Source organism: Schistocerca gregaria, chromosome 1 (assembly GCF_023897955.1).
Source record: "Schistocerca gregaria isolate iqSchGreg1 chromosome 1, iqSchGreg1.2, whole genome shotgun sequence".
NCBI lineage: Eukaryota > Metazoa > Arthropoda > Insecta > Orthoptera > Acrididae > Schistocerca > Schistocerca gregaria.
The window spans coordinates 165,332,225-165,352,600 of record NC_064920.1 but is presented as its reverse complement, the minus strand read 5'-3'; the positions used below and the strand labels follow the sequence as shown (position 1 = coordinate 165,352,600).

The 20,376-nt window shown below is 36.2% G+C and overlaps 1 protein-coding gene across 3 annotated transcripts in view; it reads right to left on the bottom strand.

Moving 5' to 3' along the window:
• LOC126336072 (ADP-ribosylation factor-binding protein GGA2) overlaps window positions 1–10,593 on the bottom strand; it is a 141,292-nt gene extending 130,699 nt beyond the window's left edge. Inside the window, exons 1-2 of one of the 3 annotated variants that reach the window (XM_049999563.1) lie at window positions 10,321–10,593; window positions 3,911–4,071 (exon numbers count right to left, since the gene is read on the bottom strand). In XM_049999563.1, the coding sequence (XP_049855520.1) occupies window positions 3,911–4,071; window positions 10,321–10,357 (198 nt within the window). In that variant the 5' untranslated portion in view covers window positions 10,358–10,593. Of the gene's footprint in view, window positions 1–3,910; window positions 4,072–9,451 lie in introns of all 3 variants that reach the window. The other 2 variants (XM_049999569.1, XM_049999555.1) reach the window with 2 other exon arrangements.
• Window positions 10,594–20,376: the final 9,783 nt, after the last annotated feature.

Genomic DNA, 20,376 nt, shown 5'->3' with positions numbered 1-20,376 from the left:
TGCGGCAACTTTTCAGTTGGGAATTACAACACAAAATGCATGCACAGTTTTTCCACCACCTTTCAGAGTTTTAAAAAAGCCTGAGTCATTAGCAATATGAATAGACAATGATGATACTAACTTATCACACAGACAGTCGGCATTGGTGCAGATGTGGTGACAAGATGGACCCACAATAACACTTTACTTTGAAGATTAGCTGCGAGTCCTTTCAATACGACTACACCATGAGAATATTGTAGAACTGATTAACAGATGCAAAGCAACAGTTAAAATTTGGGCGGAGGTTACAGGTAGTGTATCACCACAACAGTCAGGAACAGATAACTGAAATCTGGGTTGAGATCTTGATTTGCCATGTGCTATTTACAGCTGACACTGCACCACAAACAGGGGGCTGCATATTGTAGTTCCAGAGTCAACTGGGACATTGAGTGGCATTCTGTGGTGTTCAGAGAGGATTCTTGCTTCTGTTTGTGGCAGTCAGGTCAACTGCACCACATCCACAGACAGCTTGCTTACAGAACACAAGTAGCAGAAATAATTAAGACCCATACCTCTCCAACATCTGGGATTATGGTGTGTGGGAATTATTGGATTGATCTGGTTACTGTTGAACACATGCTGAATCTTTGCCACCATGTGGCAAGAACAGTAAACCCTGTTGTTGTACCCTTCATGAGCAGGGTTCCAAAAGGCATATTCCGGTACGACAATACAAGACCTCACTATGTAGTTCACACCACAAGCTACTTGAGGAATGTATGGATCCTTGACTGGCCTGCCTAATCCCCTGATTTGTTACCCACAGAGCACGTCTAGCAAGCAATGGCTAAACATACACTTCCATGCCAGCCACCAGCCAGCAATGTTCACGAACCTGAACTGACACAGTATGTGCTCCAGGCCTGACACATAATTCCTCAAAATGATATTCAAAGGCTACTTACTTCCATCCACAATGGATATAAGAAAGTACTTGTATCTGTGGGGATCATACATCACACTGATGTTGACAATAGAAATCAGTCCTGAATAAAATGAAAGTTTAATCAATTACTACCTGCCAACTGACTGACAAATAAGGACTGATCCTCCTGATCATCACCATATAATGATGAGTCTAATTTTAAACAAGCCAAGCTAAAAGAAAACAACGGATGAGTCTATCAATTTGTGGTCACTGAAACAGTTATACTTTCAATCTCACAAAAATTCATATTACATAATCTATATAAATAAAAATGTATGTCCGTTTCCTACAAAATCAGAGTAAATCTCCAAAAGTCCTTCACAGATTCCTTTGAAATTCTGGAATGATGTTCCATTAGTTAGTTGCATTTTCCATGGATCATTTTGTATGATAAATTGTAATGATGTGGAACATATCATTTCATATTCATATCATAAATTAATTTGTACATATGGTTTCATTCTGAACATTTCTATTTGTACGAAAAGAAAATAGATGTGAGTTAGTAATTCCTACCCTCCACCTTTTGCACATTACAGAGATAGAAATTTTTCTAGGGAATAGAAGTAGTTGTCAAGCAGAGAAATCTTTCAAATGGCTCTGAGCACTATGTGACTTAACTTCCGAGATCATCAGTTCCCTAGAACTTAGAACTACTTAAACCTAACCTAAGGACATCACACACATTCATGCCCGAGGCAGGATTCGAACCTACAACTGTAGCGGTCTCGCGGTTCCAGACTGTAGCGCCTAGAACCGCTCTGCCACTCCGGCCGGCTGTCAAGCAGAAACCTGCTCAGTTTGTTTGCAAATTTTACTTTGCTGTCTGTCAGACATTTTATATCAATGGGTAAATGATCAAAAATTTTTGTTGTTCAACTGTCCACACACCTATTTGTGCTAAAGACAACCTCGAAGTGGAATAACGAATGTTATTTTTTCTTCTGTTACTGTAATTATGTAGCCCTACATCATTGTTCCCTTTGAACTGTAGTGGATTATTTACAACAAATATTCAAATATGCACATTATTATATTCCAATGAATATACATATTACTACAGAAACTGTATTTGCAATTACAATAAATAAGACACACTGTCGAGGAGGGGGAGGGGGGGGTGGAAGTGGGAGGACATGAGCATAGAAAGCAGAAAGGAGTAGATGGTAAGAGGGGAAGTTGTGATGGACAGAGAGAGGGGAGGGGGGGGGGGTGGAAGTGGGAGGACATGAGCATAGAAAGCAGAAAGGAGTAGATGGTAAGAGGGGAAGTTGTGATGGACAGAGAGAGGGGAGGGGGGGGGTGGAAGTGGGAGGACATGAGCATAGAAAGCAGAAAGGAGTAGATGGTAAGAGGGGAAGTTGTGATGGACAGAGAGAGGGGAGGCAGAGGGGCCAGGAAGAGATGGAGAGAGGGAAGGACGAGATTGACAGAGATGGGAGAAGAGACACATCCAGTTCTCATATGTAATAGAAACATGTAATTTCTCTTTTCTTTCTTTTCCATTTAACCAGACTAAGTCACAGTAACACATGGCCAGAAACAGTTAGTGGCAAACAAATTTCAATGACAAACTAGTCTCAGGACACTGACATCAATGGCGACACAATAAATGGCCTCGAAGCATGAAATAAATAATAAAGTGAATTTTATACATCTTAAAAATATAACTTTCTTTACATTCAATAATGCCTGTCCCTGCACTGGCCTTCATACAAAAAGATACCTTCTGTATATTGTCATTTTGTGCAGACTGAGGAATATCCTTTGTTGTAATAAAGAAGAAAACAAACTGTTTAGCAAAAAGAAAACTGTAACTGGAAACATAGGTACAGTTCTTTTGCCCCTCCCACGTTAGTACACAAAAAATTTTATCACTGCTTGGTGCTGAAAAAAGAGTAAAGCAAATTTATTTTACTTGTTTCTTGAAGGACATCATTTTCCTGCATAGGCTGCTATTTTACTTGGAAGTAAACACTGTTCTACAACTTGACAATTAACTAATTTCACCCCCTTGGGCATTATCAAGCTTCATTACAGTAAAAATTGTTATGTATATCACACAATATATTCCACACATCCACATCCGGGAAGCAACAAGTGATTGTGTCCCTAATTAGAGTTTTCAAACAACCACAATACACACGGGCACAACTATACCAGATGTGAAGCCCATATGTAAAAGGAAAAAGGCACAAGCCTTATGTGGCTTTCGTGAAGTTGCCAGCATATACCACATTATATGTTAAGTGGTATTTATCTCGTTTGATTTGAAGATGCTGAACAAAGTTTCACCTTTCTTCAACACAAATATACCACCTTGACCATTGCACTACCTATTTCATCAAAGGGAACAGAATAGGCAGTGAACTTGTTGAAGTCCGCTCCCCAGTGATAACATCAAGCAATTTTGGGGAAACCGCAGAAATCTAATAGGTGTTCTGAATAACCAGAAAGAGCTTGAACACTAGTCCTGAACACAAGTCTTCCGCCTTAAACATAATGACACTTTGTTGCAAATTCTGGCTTGTTTACACAAAAGTGACAAGCAGAGGTCTCTTACATTTTTTTGTACCTCTGTAATGTGGCTAACATGCTCATTTTGCCATTTCAGTGAGTCAATATTTGAATCTTATCAATGCTGGCCAATAGCTCCCATAAAATGTCTCATTATGCAATATGCAATGACGATTTTAATGAGGATTTGAAAGATATGGATAACAAATTATAGACAATGGAAAATGTTTTATTTGCATGCAATGAAATGATGCTAACACAACACCAAATACATAACTTATGACTGACAAAGATACAAGCAAAAATATTTAGATCCACAATGAAGTACATTTAGAACACATCTGTGACACAACATATTGTCAAAATTAAAACAATCTTAGACAAATGCTACACATTTAGAAATAACAGTAATATCCCTACCACCAGAGCACGCATGGCTTCCTTTTCATCAGGTGACTGAATTTTCGCTGCAAGCAGGCGTGTTGCTTCGTGTGCACAAAATGTTTCTCTTTCCAGAAACTTGCATGCTTCATATATGGCCTGTGTGTCGTGTACAAGTTTACTGGGATTTGTTGCTTTATCTGAAAAACAATTCATTTTGCATATTAAAATACCTTTCTGAGGAGGCAAATGTCTGTGTTATACAATAAACTGTCTAGATCTATGGACATGGGTTTAAGGTACAACAGAACTGAAAATTTAATAGTCTTGAACATCATTTTTATTAATACAGTACTAAATACTCTCTCGCTCTAGCAACAGCTTCCATTTTGCTTTTCTAGAGACAAACCATTACTTTTTTGAGGTACAATTTTATATCACTTTGTCATTATTAAGAAGAGGAAGAAAAATTCTTTATATTTATCCAGCCTTCTACAAAGAACGATAGTAAGTCAGTAATCTCCAGGTTTCATGACTTTGCCAAGAAAGTTACCGACATTCACTGTCACATTTTTTGAGCTAACATGGAACAGTCAAACGAAAACAAACAATGGAATCTAGGGTGGAATGCAACAATATTATGAAAAGGATTCTTGCTATTTGCCATATAGTGGAGATGCTGGGACGCAGAACAAAAGGACTGTCACAATGACAACATTCAGACACACTTGCACCCCATCCTCTCTCTCTCTCTCTCTCTCTCTCTCTCTCTCTCTCTCTCTCTCTCTCTCTCTCTCTCTCTCTCTCTGTGTGTGTGTGTGTGTGTGTGTGTGTGTGTGTGTGTGTGTGTGTGTGTGTGTGTGTGTGTGTGTGTTTTTCCCTCCAAGGAAGGCTTTGTTGGGGGTAAGCTAATCTTTTGACAGTCCTTTTGTTGTGCCTATCTGCACGTAGCATCTCTGCTTTATGGTGAGTAGTATCTACTCTTTTCATAATATTGAAGGAATAGTCATTGCTGTTTGTGAGCTCATAACTTTCCACGCCAAGTTTCATCGATAAAATCACTTCAGTGGATAAGTCCCATAATAACAAGTGGAAACCTTAACTTTAGATGACTACTGTTCAGCCGAAGTGTTAGGAACAAGACTGATTACCAGGAGGCAGGAAACTAATGAAACATATCAGAAGGCATTAAGCAATTTGAAATGGGCACTGAATGTAGAGAAAGATGCTGGAATACATGACAGAGTGTTTCAGTTGATACAGGAATAGAGGAGCGGAAAAGCATGTTACCACACTGTCAGTTGCATTCAGCCATTGCATAGTACTGTAGTTCAGTGAGTGAAGGCTATTCACAAGCAGAACTTCAATGCTACAGCTAGTGAATCTGCAAATGATTGTATTAACATGACAACACGACCAAAAATTTGACAAGTCTGTAGTTTCCAAGCAGAGAACCGAAAAAAGTCACCTCATAAGCAAGTGAGATAGCTGCTGCTAACAAAAGATACACACGACTGAGAAGATGACATCAAAATAAAGCAGCCACCCCTTTTTGACTCAGTGACCGCTGAGTACGAGACTGTATTTCAGTGCAAGGGACAAGTTACTTTGGGAAAACTCCACATCTGCATTCATTTCTTAAGATGAAATAGTTATTTATATTTTCACATGAAATATATCTCAGTTATGGTGACAGACAGCTTTACCATGAAGTTATGGGTATACTCCTGGTTAGAAGTAAACAGGTTTATCTGCCATGAGCAAATAACATATTTTCACTAAGCAATGCTTCTTCATGTGGTTAATGTCTACTTATCACAAGAAAATTGTGTTTTAATTGTATCTCTGGCTACCAAGATTCAAATTCTGTTTGACCATCATCTCTACCCTACAGCTAATTTTATACAGCTAGTAATTTTATTCACAGATTTTATTTGAGAATTCAATTCAATAGCCACAGCCAATAACTCACTCTGTGCTTGAAAAGTTCTCTTTCCTTGTGCTTCTGATCTTTGACACATCATAGGAGCTCAATAATATGAAAAGAGGTAAGTTGGAATACTATTTCATGACACAAAATAAAATATCTTCTGAAAGATTATTTCAATGATTAAAACTAGCTGATGCCCTAATTTAAAAGAAATGTGTCACTACAATATCAATGTCTTCACAGCATTGTGGATGCAAACAATGAAGTAAGCACTTTTGTTTGGGACTTGTGGGATGAGGAAGTGCACCGACCGCAGATGAAATCTGCCCAGACGATTAATGATGAGGGTCAGTAGTGTGCTGATCAGCCTGGATGTGGTTTCCCACATCCCACTAAGTGACTACCGAGCTGGTACCCAAGTCCTGCATCAGTTGCACAATTCAAAACATTTAAGGAACTTTTACTTATTTTCACGTGACTAACACTACATACAGATAGTCAAAATACACAATTTCATCCTGAGGGTTACAGGTTGGCGACAGGAAGGACATTCGGCCATCCCTTATATTGAAACTTCTTGGCAGATTAAAACTGTGTGCCCGACCGAGACTCGAACTCGGGACCTTTGCCTTTCGCGGGCAAGTGCTCTACCATCTGAGCTACCGAAGCACGACAGTTTTAATCTGCCAGGAAGTTTCATATCAGCGCACACTCCGCTGCAGAGTGAAAATCTCATTCTATCCCTTATATTGCCAGATCTATTAATTACCCTACTGACCCTGTGCCGTTGCAGAGAGAGGAGAGGTGAAACTTTTCATGATCAAAATCTTACAGCAGGGAACTTGCCCAAAATGCTGCTGAAATCAACTTTTGGTGGAGTTTGGAGTTTAGTTCTGCATACAAACCACCACTTTCTGCCACAGAATGATCAATCGATAAAAATCTGTTTAGTAAGCTTTATTTTTAAAAAAGTATGGTACAGTATATTCAAAACAAATGTCTTAAAAAAAAAAGGTTATCTGCTTTCTAGTTATTAATGACAATGAATGTGAAAATATTTGCTGTTGAACATAAACTTACAGTTGGCTTAATTTCACCCAAACAGGAAAATTATTCTCTGTGAGGGATTTTCACAAAAGATACAGTAGAGCTCATACAAACCACTTTCACTGATTTTCATATGCAACACTTAGGTTTGTTGTGCTAAAGTGTCAGATACCTTGACTTCGGCATATTAACATGGTATCATTCTTTCAGATCTGACAATCATCTACTTGGTTTCCAGAATGAGATTTTCACTTTGCAGCATAGTGTGCACTGATATGAAACTTCTTGTGTGCCAGACCGAGACTCGAACTCGGGACCTTTGTCTTTCACAGGCAAGTGCTCTACCAAGCACATGCCCACGAAAGGCAGCGGTCCTGAGTTTGAGTCTCGGTCCGGCACAGAGTTTTAATCTGCCAGGAAGTTTCATCTACTTGGTGTTTTCTGCACTTGTTTAGAGAAAATATATTTCAAAATTCTTTTCTTTCTTTCTCTCTTTGAAACAAAAATGTTCTGTGTGACAGGCACCTTACCTGAGAAAAAAAAATGCAAACTTAAAAGAGGTTACCCACATTTAGTGAAACATAAATAACCTTGTTCATGTAATTTCATATTTTATAACATCAAACAAATTCAAAAGCAATGCTATGTCAGCTACGCAGTGAATGATATAAAAAATTATAGTGTGTGTGTGGGGAAGGTAAACAACTTATACACAGTCAGACATGGAATTTCTCACACACACTGTACAGAACAAACATGACAATTTTACATACACTACTTGTAAAATGCTTTGATGTAGTCCTCCTGAACTGTAAACAAAGAGACCAAGTACTCTGTATGGAGCAATAAATTTTAGGATTCAATGAACTCTTACAAGATTAGAGAACAATAGTTAGACAATTAATTATAAAAGAAATGTTTACACAAGAACAATGCACAGAGTACTATATCTTTCATTTGATTTTCCCAAAACAAAAACATTCAAAAAATTCACACAGACACAATACAAAAAAAAGCTATATGATATATCTCCAAGTTTTTAAGATGCATCTGACCAATCAGTGGAGATTTACTTCAAATACTACATAAAAGATTTTGAAAATAGTGGAATAGTAAAAAGATCACACAAGCACGAAAAATCAATTCCTATTACCAGACAATGAATATGACAAGAAGCACAAGTTTTCAAAGCCTTCATAAACAGTAGAGTTGTCAGGGATCCATCATTGGGTCACTTATGTGGAGGATACACTGATTAAGGAAGCATTCAGCTGAATCAAAGAAGGCAATGTGTTACAAATTAAACCTGGAGGAAAATTTAAACCACCCTCTCCTGAAAATGGCAACATATCTTAACATCTATGAAAAGATGGGCTACTTTGTGCAAAATACATCTTGTTGAAAATAAGCAAACTGAGAAGTGCAATTATCTTCTTGTGATGTAATGTAGACTATTACATTCACATAATTCATACAACCTATTTGTATTTGATCATTTTCTTCATATCATCATCATTTGAAAAATGATGAAAAACTGTCCATATAAATGAATGGGGCACTGTCATCCTACTTGCATCACATTCAAAGTACTTGCATTTATGAATTTATAACTTAAGTTTCATTATCATATAATAAAATCAATGTCATGGTCAGCATGTTGCCATATTTTACATTAACAAAGTGCATTTCTCCATTTTATTATAGTATCTTAATGAAATTCCAATGGGGTTATTTGGTCCTACCTTGTCAATGATGCAGCATTGGCGGTAAATGTACTTATAATTCATGGGACATGTCAGTCTAAACAACTAACAACACTGAAGAATTCTTTGATTTGCATAATGAGGATAATACAATTTGAGTTGTTTATATTGTGACGTACTGTGCTACCACATTATTTATTATGCCTTTTATTTTCTAATGTCCTGACAATTACGAAAGCCATTCCACGGAAAAAGGATCCACGACTAACAAATTACTGATAACCTGTTCAGAAAGGAATCCAGCATACTAGAAGGCAATAATAATTCTGAACTTTGGTCAATTATATGTGGTGATTTTTATAAATACTTAGCTTGGCCTCTCTCTCAACCAAATTAAGATTAAAATAACTATTTTCTAATACCGTATCCTCTGAAATAACACAAAACTTGTCAAAAGGATAGTTTACTCTCAATACAAGTTATACACACAACTGCATCCCAGTCTAAGTGAAGCAACACACTGCCAATAGTGTAATTTATATTTTAAATAAGGTGTTGTACATAATTGTTGAAATCATGAAATTAACTCAACCAGCTAATTTTCATAAAACTTTGTTTTATCCTTCGCGATTCATATCCTAACTTCGCTTGGCCACGAGCAATATACGTACATCTAGAATGTGTATCGTTTGTTCTGGACGCACTGCACAAAACTGGGGATCTGTCGTAAGACTATTCCTGTCCACACGCGTTCTCTAAGAAATTATTTCAATCCCAATGTAACATTTTGTCAAGAAAAAAATGTTACGATGATGCAGACACAAACAATTTTCGCCTACAAAAAAGCAAATATTCAACACAATCCTTCTGCACGCAGTCGTCAACCAGGCACACAATTACCTTTTACGAGAGCACAATTAGATCTGGCGCCAGACACCTGCACATCACAGTTACAGGAGCAATGTTGACATTCTGTGTGTACGCATTTCATCAAAATATTGACAACAGTCGAAAGCTTCGGATTTTTAATACAAGTCATTACAAAATGTTTTCTTAGAAATATTAAAACACATCAGTCGACAAGTCTCAAGTATTGGATTTTGTTACGAAGCTGTTCCTCACTTCGTTTGTTTTATTTTCCGTAAACATTACAACCTCCCTACCAGTCAACTGCTGATAAAAACTATTGGGGCCACATTTTATTTTTAAACCACTGAAGCACAAGAAAACTGTTTACCAAGGAAACTGTTTACTCTATTTAGCGCTATAGTGTCGTCCTACTTTCAAAAATTCACTTTAATTCTATGGAACGTAATGAAAATTAGAAACACACACTGCTCTTTTGTTGGAAATGCCATCGCAGTAACCAAATGCAAGTCGTGCCAAAAAACGAATCTCGCTATCTTCCGAAAGGTTCGAGGTTCCATGAAATTTTGGTTCTCGTAGTCATTAATAGTTTATTTTTATTCATAGTCAGAATTAGCACCTAAACACAAACTTCTCATTCGTACATCGCCTACTAACGATGTACCATGCATTGTAACTCTATGCTATTGACAATAACTGAATACTCAAGAAGCTAAACTAATTCATGTCGAGCGGTTCTCAGGTCTTGTCAAACAGAAGGTAACAACATAGAAAGCGACGTTTTAAAATGTTCGTTGCTGACTGACGCATTGCATTGGACGAACAATATTAACAATGGTATCATCTTTGAGCACTCTACTTTTGGATTAATATCATCCAGCTACATAGCATTAACAACTTACGTATAATATTTTCTAGCGTAGCTGAGTAGTCCTCCATCGCCACAAACACTGCATCCACTGCACAGTAGTCTTACCAACTGTACAGCCATTTGTCAAAACAAAATACTCAGACCTAAATGCCCCTGATCCAAATTGTGGTATGTTGCTTTCAGTTTCGCAGAAGTTTCATTTAATTGTTTTCGTTGCTCAAGTAAAAGCAAATTTTAATTATAATAGACATTATACTTAGGACGTTGCTATGCAAAATTCAATTGCATCAGCTGATTCATCATGATTACATTGACATGCTTTGCTGGGTACAGAATGAGAAATGACCGTAAGATACTAAATTTTAGAGTGAAGATCATGTCTGCTGCTGCACCTTATTTCAATAACAGGAAAGCATTAGAGTTCCGGAAAGCAACTGGATTTTTTTTTCTTCTGGCGATTCTATTTGGGATATATTGTATACAATGGGCCCCACACACATTCTTATAAGGAGAGGTCTCCAGCAGTGGGATCGACTTTTCGAAATCATCTATATGGTTATATAGGTTAAGATCCGCGATATCACACAACGAAGCCGTTCACCTTAGTGGGCCCTCATTTGCTAGTTATTGACGAAAGGAATTTCGGAATTTTGTGTGGCATTAAAATTGTTAAATAGTCTGGGAGTGTGGTGCAAGGGACAGCATAGTGGCTTCACATGCAGGAGGTTATGAATTTAGATCTTACCACATGCTGTAAATTTTTAAATCTTTATCTAAACAACTTTGATCATCAATTTTATTCAAGTAATTGATTTAAATGTTTAATTTTCTCCATTCCTTTGTCACATCATTTTAATCATAATATCCACTTCTTCATTTGCTCCCATTTTTCCTCATGTCATTCTTTTTCCACTTGGAAGCTTTCTTCATGTGTTTTTAGTTAATTTTATGTATTAATTTCGATTTAATTTATTTTGTTTTATCACCCTGTTTTTTCATTCATATTATTGCATTCATTATATCTATTTCTCATTTTGTTTGAATTTTGCTATACTTAAAAACCCCTTTTCCATTTAACTCTTCACCTTCGTTATTTTGTGCATAGTGCAATAGTTATTATGTTATGTTTTAAATGTTTGTATGAGGATTACCATGCAAAAATTACACATCTGGCAACAAAAAATACATTTTCACACGACTGCACAATCAATATTGTAGTAATCCATGTGCTTTCAAATTGAAACTGAAGAGTTACCTCGTGGGGCACTCCTTCCATTCTGTCGAGGAGTTCCTTGACAAATTAAACTGATTCTTATTGAATTGCTGATAGCGTTTACTTAAACTTATGGAAAGACTGTTTTCATGTTCATGAACATTTATTTTTATGTTTTATTAATTTTATGTTGTAAGTTCATGTACTGACACGTTCCATGACGTTGGAGATTTGCTCCTCATTTTGGTCCTATGGAATTTGACGTGTAAATAAATAAATAAACAAAAAGATTACTTGGTTTTTGTTTTACAACTGATAGATCGGAATTTTCGAATATTTGAATATGATAACATATAAATATAATTAAATTCATATTCATAACAATTCCGATTGGAAAAAGAATAATATAAAGAAAAATGAAACAAATATGAGAAGTTCATATGGTGTTTAATATAAAGTAGAGGAGTAGAAATAAAAAGGTTGCATTAAAACCAATTAATTGAATTGAAAGCAATAATCAAAGTAATTCTGATAAAGATAAAAAAACAAATTGCTGCACCCAATAAGATTCGAATGCACAACCTGTTTCATATTAAGCTATTGTCGTATCCAGTACACCACGCTACATAATTAGATTTTTAACTCCATTGGGAATCACTAAAATTTCGAAACTTTTTTGTCAATTACCCACAAACAAGGGTCCACCAGGGTGAATGGATGCAAGATGTGATACTTTGTGTCTTAACCTACATCACTGTACATTTGGTTTTGAGAAGTCGATCCCACTACTAGGCATCTCTCCTTGTTAGTAGTGAGCTCAATGACTTTATGTTATGTGATTTCCTGCCATGGTGTACCAGCACTTGCAAATCAGCATGTTTACACCAGTTTATTTTAACTATGGTGAAGTATTTTGTTTACATCCTACTGAAAGATTGTTGCCTAAGCTCTTACAGATACAGTGCAAAACCATCTCCTCTGAGGAGCGATCTGGATCTCGCCTAGTTGTGACAGATGTAGTGTTGGCGGGCTTTGTGCATTGTACTTTTCAGCAGTGTCAGGCACGTCATGTATTTTGTGTGTTTTTAGTTTTTCAAGGGTGTTTTATATCAAAATTTCACTTGTTAGTTAGAATATACCATTGATTTACTTACTGTGTATGTTGTACTTTTCAGCACTGTTACGTAATGTGTTGATATGTTTTCACTTCTTCAGCAGCACTTTTTCAAAATTTGTTGTTCTTGTTATAACATTGATTTACTTCTTGTGCACGTTGCACAATACTGACTATATATTTGTGATTCCTCTTCCAGTCACATGCTGAGTGAGATGATTATGTCAGTCTTAATTCTGTACACTTCCACTTGGGAGGAATGGGACTTATTCACCATCCAGCCATCCTGACTTGGGTTTTCCATGGTTACCCCTAGTTGCTAGAGTAAATATTGGGATGGTTCCTTTGATTAGGCCAAAGCCGACTTCCTGCCCTATCCTCACCTAAGCCTATCATACACTGTTATTGTTTTACATATGTATATATTATTTCTGTAACATATGACAATCTGATACTATTGCACTGAGTGGTCTATAGAAAAAATAAAAAAATAGGTTCTATGTGTGTAGATTTTCTTTGGCATGTGGTAACACTAACAACCCAATACATCCATAAATTCATTAAAGGAAAAATCAGGAGTGATAAATTTATGAATGGAGCAGTCAGTACTACTGAGAGAAACCTTTGTATCAATTATTGGGTAAGAAGCTCCCATGTGGCTTGCCTCCTGATGATTCAATTTTTTTCATGAATCCTTATTATCAACTTAAGAACATGACAGCGACTCAAAGAGATGTCAAATGATCAGGCACCAAAATTTTTAGCTCTCTCCCTGAACAGATAAAATGTCTAAGATATCTCTTTTTAAAGCTAAATTATAGAAATATTTGTTAAATATGTCCAGCTATTCTTTACAAAAGTTTTATGCACCTTATGGGCACACTGCATTTAGAGAGAACTCTCCATTATATAAACAAAGAAATGGCTTTCAATCTTCCAATGTAAAATTGTAATATTGCTTTTCAGTTATGTAATAATCAAAGAAATCTGTTCTTATATGTACTTGTCTTTTAAATCTTGTGTTACTATTTGTAATTATACAGAAAATTTTTAGGTATTTAAAGAAGATTGTTTTGCATATTTCGTATCTTTTTGTAATTTTGTTGTTTAGTATATATAAGTCATTCCACATCTCATGTGACATGCTCACACTTCAGGATCTATAGAAAATGAAATAAATAAATAACTAAATAATGTAAGCAGTCACAATGTTTCTAGTAGATGCTAAAACCTTCCTACTACTTTGTTGTTCAATTACTTCCAGACAATCTACACCTTCACATGGTTTACATTTCGGCAATTTCTTTATCAAAGAAGATACTTACGAAATTATACAACAGTATCTGCCAGAATTTTGTGCATAATGGTACATTTAGTGCAAAGTTCTATTGCTAGGCAGATATCATTTATTTTAAGTGATTCAGCTATGTAAAATATATTTATCTCCTAAGCAACATCATTGAACATGAAGAAGCTGAATAGTTATTTCTGTTGAAGTAGGTGAACACAAATGTAATTAATATACATTGACCATAGAAGCAAGCTGTGCAGAAAGGAATGACAAGAAGAAGTTTGAAGACAAAGAAATACCACAGTATGATAACTATGCTTCAGGAATGTTCTTTGGTGCAATGTAATATGAAACAAATATCCATTTGTAATCTTGTCCAGTTCATATGTTCAATATTGTCTATACCTATATCGTAGACCATTGCAGTTTCAACTAAATTTCAGAAAAATAAAGTTTTTAATTAGCAACATGTTCTAAAAAGTAAAATGTAAGATATAATATTTCTATGGTTAATATACATAATGTGTGAAATTAAATAGGTCTACTATGTTAGTCGTCACTTTATCATGTGTTGTAAAAATTGGCTGCCTCCACATGTCTGTTATGAAATTAAATAAAACATGAATGTTTAAGAACGATTTTAGAAAATTTTGTACATAGTGCAAATTGTTTAAAAGGTACTCTGCATTTAGTGTAATGAACTACAAAATTTTAAAACATATATAAAAATAGTGCATGGAAGAGACAGTAAAGATTTTTATTTTATATGGTGCCAAAGAAGTGCCCAGTCCCCATAAGGTACTGTCCCAAACATAGGTGATATATTGCTGGCAACCTCAGCAATGATGCCACTTGCAACACATGATTAAATTCAGGCAATATTTCAAACACTGTATGTTCTGCATTTGCGTAATGAAAAATTAACTTTATTTACTAAAATGTCCAAGTACTTTTCTCTTTTTAACTTATAAAGGTTCAATTACATTTTCAATATTAATTCCTTTTCTCCAACCAACTTGAAAAACAGACATCTAAAATCTTAAAGTTGATCTACATGCAACAGTCTACTTGCATAAATGTTTGTGCACGTAACATCCATGCAGACAGATCCTGACATGTAGATCGGAAATTTTTTTAGATGCAAAATGTGTGCAGACTGGGAAATGAAACAGGAACATGGTCATGTGTCCACACTACATGGAACATCGACGTATCACTTTATTGATTCATCCCAGTACTGAACAGCATAATTGAGGTTATGAGATATGGTACATTAAGTGATACAAAAAGTCTGGATATAGTATCACAATTGTGGAACTAAAAAAGATAAAGTTTATTAAGGGCTAAAGCATAATTCATAACAAAAATTCTGCAAAACATGTGTATAATAAACTGCTGAGAAATGAATCAATTGGAAATGTTTCAGCCAAACATGTCAACATACAGACATTTATTTGCTAGAGAATAAACGCAAACACATCAAACAACATATTTACCTCACCTATTGTGGTTTTTCTTTCTATATACCAAATAAGGTTAAAATTAACAGCGATTTTTCTCCTTCAATAGTGGTGAATTACAAGCTGTTGAATGAAAATTGTTTAAATAATTCATATTTTTATGGATAATAAATGTAGGCTCTTTCTTTGTCCAGGTACAATACTGAAGCAAAGTAACTTTTTGCTTAGAGGCATCTCATCTGTGTTCGAAGAATGCTAGAAAGTAAAACATCCAATTTTTAAAAAAATTGTCACAACCGTTAAAGCAAATAATAAATAAAAACTAAAAAAAGACACAAAATCCGTTACAATAATGACAGCAGATGATGTTACAGTTCCCAGTTCCACCACCTATGTTAACATCAAAACCTTCTTCCCAACCTTGATGTTGGCATACCGATCCATTCTGTTGATGACCTGTGTGAACACTGGCATTTTAGATATGTTGTGGAATGTTTCCACATTTTTGGATGTCTAGTGCATATCGACATTTAGTAATTTGGGTTAGATAACTTAAAGACTTCTAGCACTTAAACAAGAGGCTTCAGCATGAAACACATTGTTGTGTTATGTAAACATGGCTGTAAATTGTGTAAATGCTATGAAGGTAAATCAAATAAAGAAGATAATTGTAACACTTGTACAGGGTATGATTCGGTATAAATTTAACTGTATGTCCTGTATTGACTACTTATGTCTTCTTGAATCTGATCATGGAAGTTGGCTGAAAAGTACAATTTGCTTATGTGACACTTCAGTTCTGAACTCTTAGTTCTGGTTAATTAGTTAGCTACAAGCTGACTCTGATGTGGAGCAGTTCAGTTTACAGAATATAAATTGCATGATGGCTGATGACAGGCCATTTGCAGATACGTTCACATAACACAAAATAATATTTAGTTTAGTCACTGAAGTCCCTATTTAACACTTCTCCACTGAATAAGTGAGAATTTTCTACATAAAAAGTCTTCTGTTTTATTGTAGGAGTTGTCCAGAAAGACGTTTTCCACCTTGCTTTGAAATTTAGCCTTGCTGTCTTTCAGACATTTAATATTATTGGATAAGTGATAAAATAATTTACTAGCAGCACCATCCATTCCTTTCAGCAATACAGTCAGTTTCAATAAAGAGTAATGAGAATCATTTTTTTTCTAATTTTGCAGTCATGGCTGTCATTATTCCTTCTTACTGAATATAAATAAGCTAAGCATGTTAACTTACTGATTTATCTGGTTCAAAGATCCTCTACAAAATAAAGAGCAAATGTGACTGACTTCCTTAGAATGTCAAGAATTTGTTTCTTTTCAATTTAAATTCTCATAATCATATGTACCCAAAAATTTAAATATACACTGTGTATGCTTCAGATTTATCACTAGTGATGTACTCTTTGGCATGCTGAGCTTAATATGATGCACTTTCTTAAAACTAAGAGAGAGACCATTTGCAGTATATAGGTCAATAATATTTACAAAGAAATTATTTAAAATTTTCCTTGTTCTGATGTCTTTTGCAGCTGATTATAATAATTGTGTAACCTCCAAATACAGCTATAATGCTTATTAAATGGATGTATATTAAATGGAAGATCATAAACACACATGAAAAACAACAGAGGACCTAATATTGAACTTTGTTGATATCCATTGCTGTCCGGTCTGTAGCTGTTCAATTATGAAGTACAACTTTCTGCATTATATCCGTTAAGCATTATGTGAGTCACCAGTTAGTTACTCTGTTGATTATGAAACATCTCAGTTTTTGCAACAAAATGTTGTGATTTGAGCACACCACAGAAAATACAGTGTATAGCAGCAAGAGGTTGCTACGATACATGAATAATTTGGACAATGCATTTTTCATTTGCCTAGTATGGGATTGCATCATTACGAGGGGTAATTGCATTATTAATCAGTTATTGGTTGGTATGGCGTAGCCATACCAACATTTCTGTAGAGGTGCATGCTTAGAATGTACTTTCACACTGGCTTTGACAGTGGGATAAAAATGGGCCCTCGCAGTCCCTGTGATCTACATGGGACAAGTTCTGCAGCGAGAGCACTTTTATGATTCTGAAAAGAGCATGCTTGGTGTTTACAGCCTATGAGCGGAACGCATCATGCGGCCAGTGGAAAAGGAGGCTTCTCACAGCAGACCTGCAGACACTGAGGAGGTGGGACCAAGACGATACTGAAACCACAAGACTGTTGAAACAGCCTCTTGTAACAGTCACAAGCAGCCTTTTTAGCATGGTGGAATGTACTGTAGAATGTCTGCTGCAGATGGGGAGTAAATGTCACAAAAGTTCCAATGGCAGATGCGCAGGTTTATTTCCACCAGAGGCTACAGAAAAGCATCAGGTTGGCTGAATTTGTAGAGAGAGGAGGGGTCACAATTTGTTGAAGTTTGGTTGACAGCTTCATGACTTGGAGAATGGGAGGTATTCCATTTGAGACGAGGTGGTGACTGGCTGCAAGAAGGGTTCACGCTAATGGGGCGAGGTTTGCTGAAAATTAGGCACTTGGAGGTGAGGAGACTCCCTGGCAGGGTGTCGATAGGTACACATCACTATAGTGCGTGTTATAGGACTCTGTGAAGTGTCGATAATTGCACTTGGCTATTTGAAACCACTGATTTCGCCACTAGGATGGTATCATTCGTTTCTTTCTGAGCGAATAAACCAAAGTGTGCTTTGTGGAGACTGCAGCATCATAAAATGCTTCTTTACTACCACATGCTTGAGTCACGTCTATGTTCCTGGCTTAGGAGAAAGCACAATTTTTTTGTTCGTCTCTGGCTTTGCACTGAAATATCTTCGAACCTAGGAGTTTGCGAATGCTGCTTCATGTCTTCTACGCAATCAGCATTTTCGGCTACGCAGCGCATGTCGTCTGCAGGACCGCCGTTTAAAGGCACATTTGCATGCTGAGCTTTTATTAGCAGAGAACGTAATTATAAATAATGAAATAAAGAAATAATCTGAGTCATACCTAGTCCACGGGTGTATAATATTGTATGCAGCTGCTGGAAACATTTGAAGATTTTTGATCTTCAGATTATTGGCAGAATAAGAGGCACCTTTTATTTTCTAGGTCTTGTCTAGATCGGATGTACTTTGGCACACCGCCATTAACACTGCATTATTTAATTAATACATTTACAAATTGCAAACCAAATGGCACTCATAATTGCATAGTTCAAATCTCAATGTAAGTGTCATAATGTAATTGAGTTTTATTTCAGAACATACTGTATTACTAATCTGTATGTTTTATTTTGTATCTTTAGTCATTGTAAGATTGTTGGGTGACTTGGCATGGCAAAATGTTCCGTACTGCTAAGCAAAAAGTCGACCAGCTCGATCAACGTCGTCTTTGGGTGCTTCTTATTACAAAGTCCAATTGTAGTGAAACACAGATAGACGAAAAACAGTTAAAAATACATGAACGGATCTTTAACAAAAAAAACATGCCCAAGCGCCGAGAGTTTGTATGATATTTAATATTCACTACTATAATTCATTATACTTTCTCTATCCAGGTACGAACAAGCTGAAAATTAAAACAGGCAGCAGTGAGCAGATCGCCACTGCAGAATATCACTTTCCTTCACTGAGTTCAGCGATACATGCAACTGCTTGGCAGATAGGGAGTTAATACTTAACAGCGAACATGTTAAGTTCCATTTGGTTGCTCACAGAGCCCTTTACAATAGTACCAGTCAGGGTGCAGCTTCGATGCTAATCAGTATGAATCACTTACTGTTTTTGTCTTGTAAAGGGGGATGTCATTTTGAATCAAATCATAGACATTTTGCCAATCTTAGATTTAGATTAATGAGCAGGAGTTCACGTCTTATGTCTGTACTTGCACAATTTGCATATTTTTCTTGGGAGTTGTTTTTGTAATAAGTATATTACTCGGTACCCAGCTGTTCTACTTTTTCTATGACTAGACTGCAAGTGCCGATCCTGACTATGGCAGGACTAATTTAATTCGTACCTTTGTTACATTACATTGACAGACACACATGCAATTAATGGGAGTAGCATTGGATTTGGCGACCCTGCCCAGGCTGTTGCATAAATAAGATCTTTTGTGAAGAATCAGATAATATACTATCAGCACATTGGGTGTAGACTTCTAGATAAGAGGACTGGTAATAATTGTTTCAGTAAATTTAAAATTAAATTATATAGAACCTTAAGTACTTTGCTATATTTTGTATCTGTATGTGTTTCTACATTCAAAGCTGGTATAGCAAGTGACGCTACTACTATACAATAAAGTTTTTTTATAATTTTTACTATTTGATATTAGATGTAGAATAAATTAATAACTGAATTCTCTGTTCATGAGTAGCATCTGTTGCTCGCTCCACAGTAGACTAAAGAACCACAAAGCAATCAAAGGAAGCCTCAACAGTCTTCCTGTTATGTTACATCTGTATGTGTGGTATGAACACAACTTTGTACTGTATGTTAGGATAGGTCTGGAACCGATAGGCATGATCCAGTATATGCCAAAGTCAGTACATAAGAATTTGCATGTGTTATTGCACTGATTTTTCATCTAGAGTAGATTGTGGTGTTCATGGTCACATGTAGCAAGGCGCATAAAGTGAGTAAGTATGACAAAATGGCAGAAAGGCATCAGGTAAGAGCAAATACATTTAAGAGCCAAAGAAACTGGTCACCTGTCTAATATTATGTAGGGCCCCACGACCATACACAAGGGCCACAACACGACGTGGCATAGACTCGACTAATGTCTGAAGTAGTGCTGGAGGGAACTGAAACCAAAAATGCTGCAGGGCCGTCCATAAATCTGTCAGCATACGAGAAGGTGGAGATCTCTTCTGAACTGCACGTTGAATGGCATCCCAGATATGCTCAATAAAGTCTGGGGAGTATGGTGGGCAGTGGAAGTGTTTAAACTCACAAGAGTGTTCCTGAAGCCACACTGTAGCAG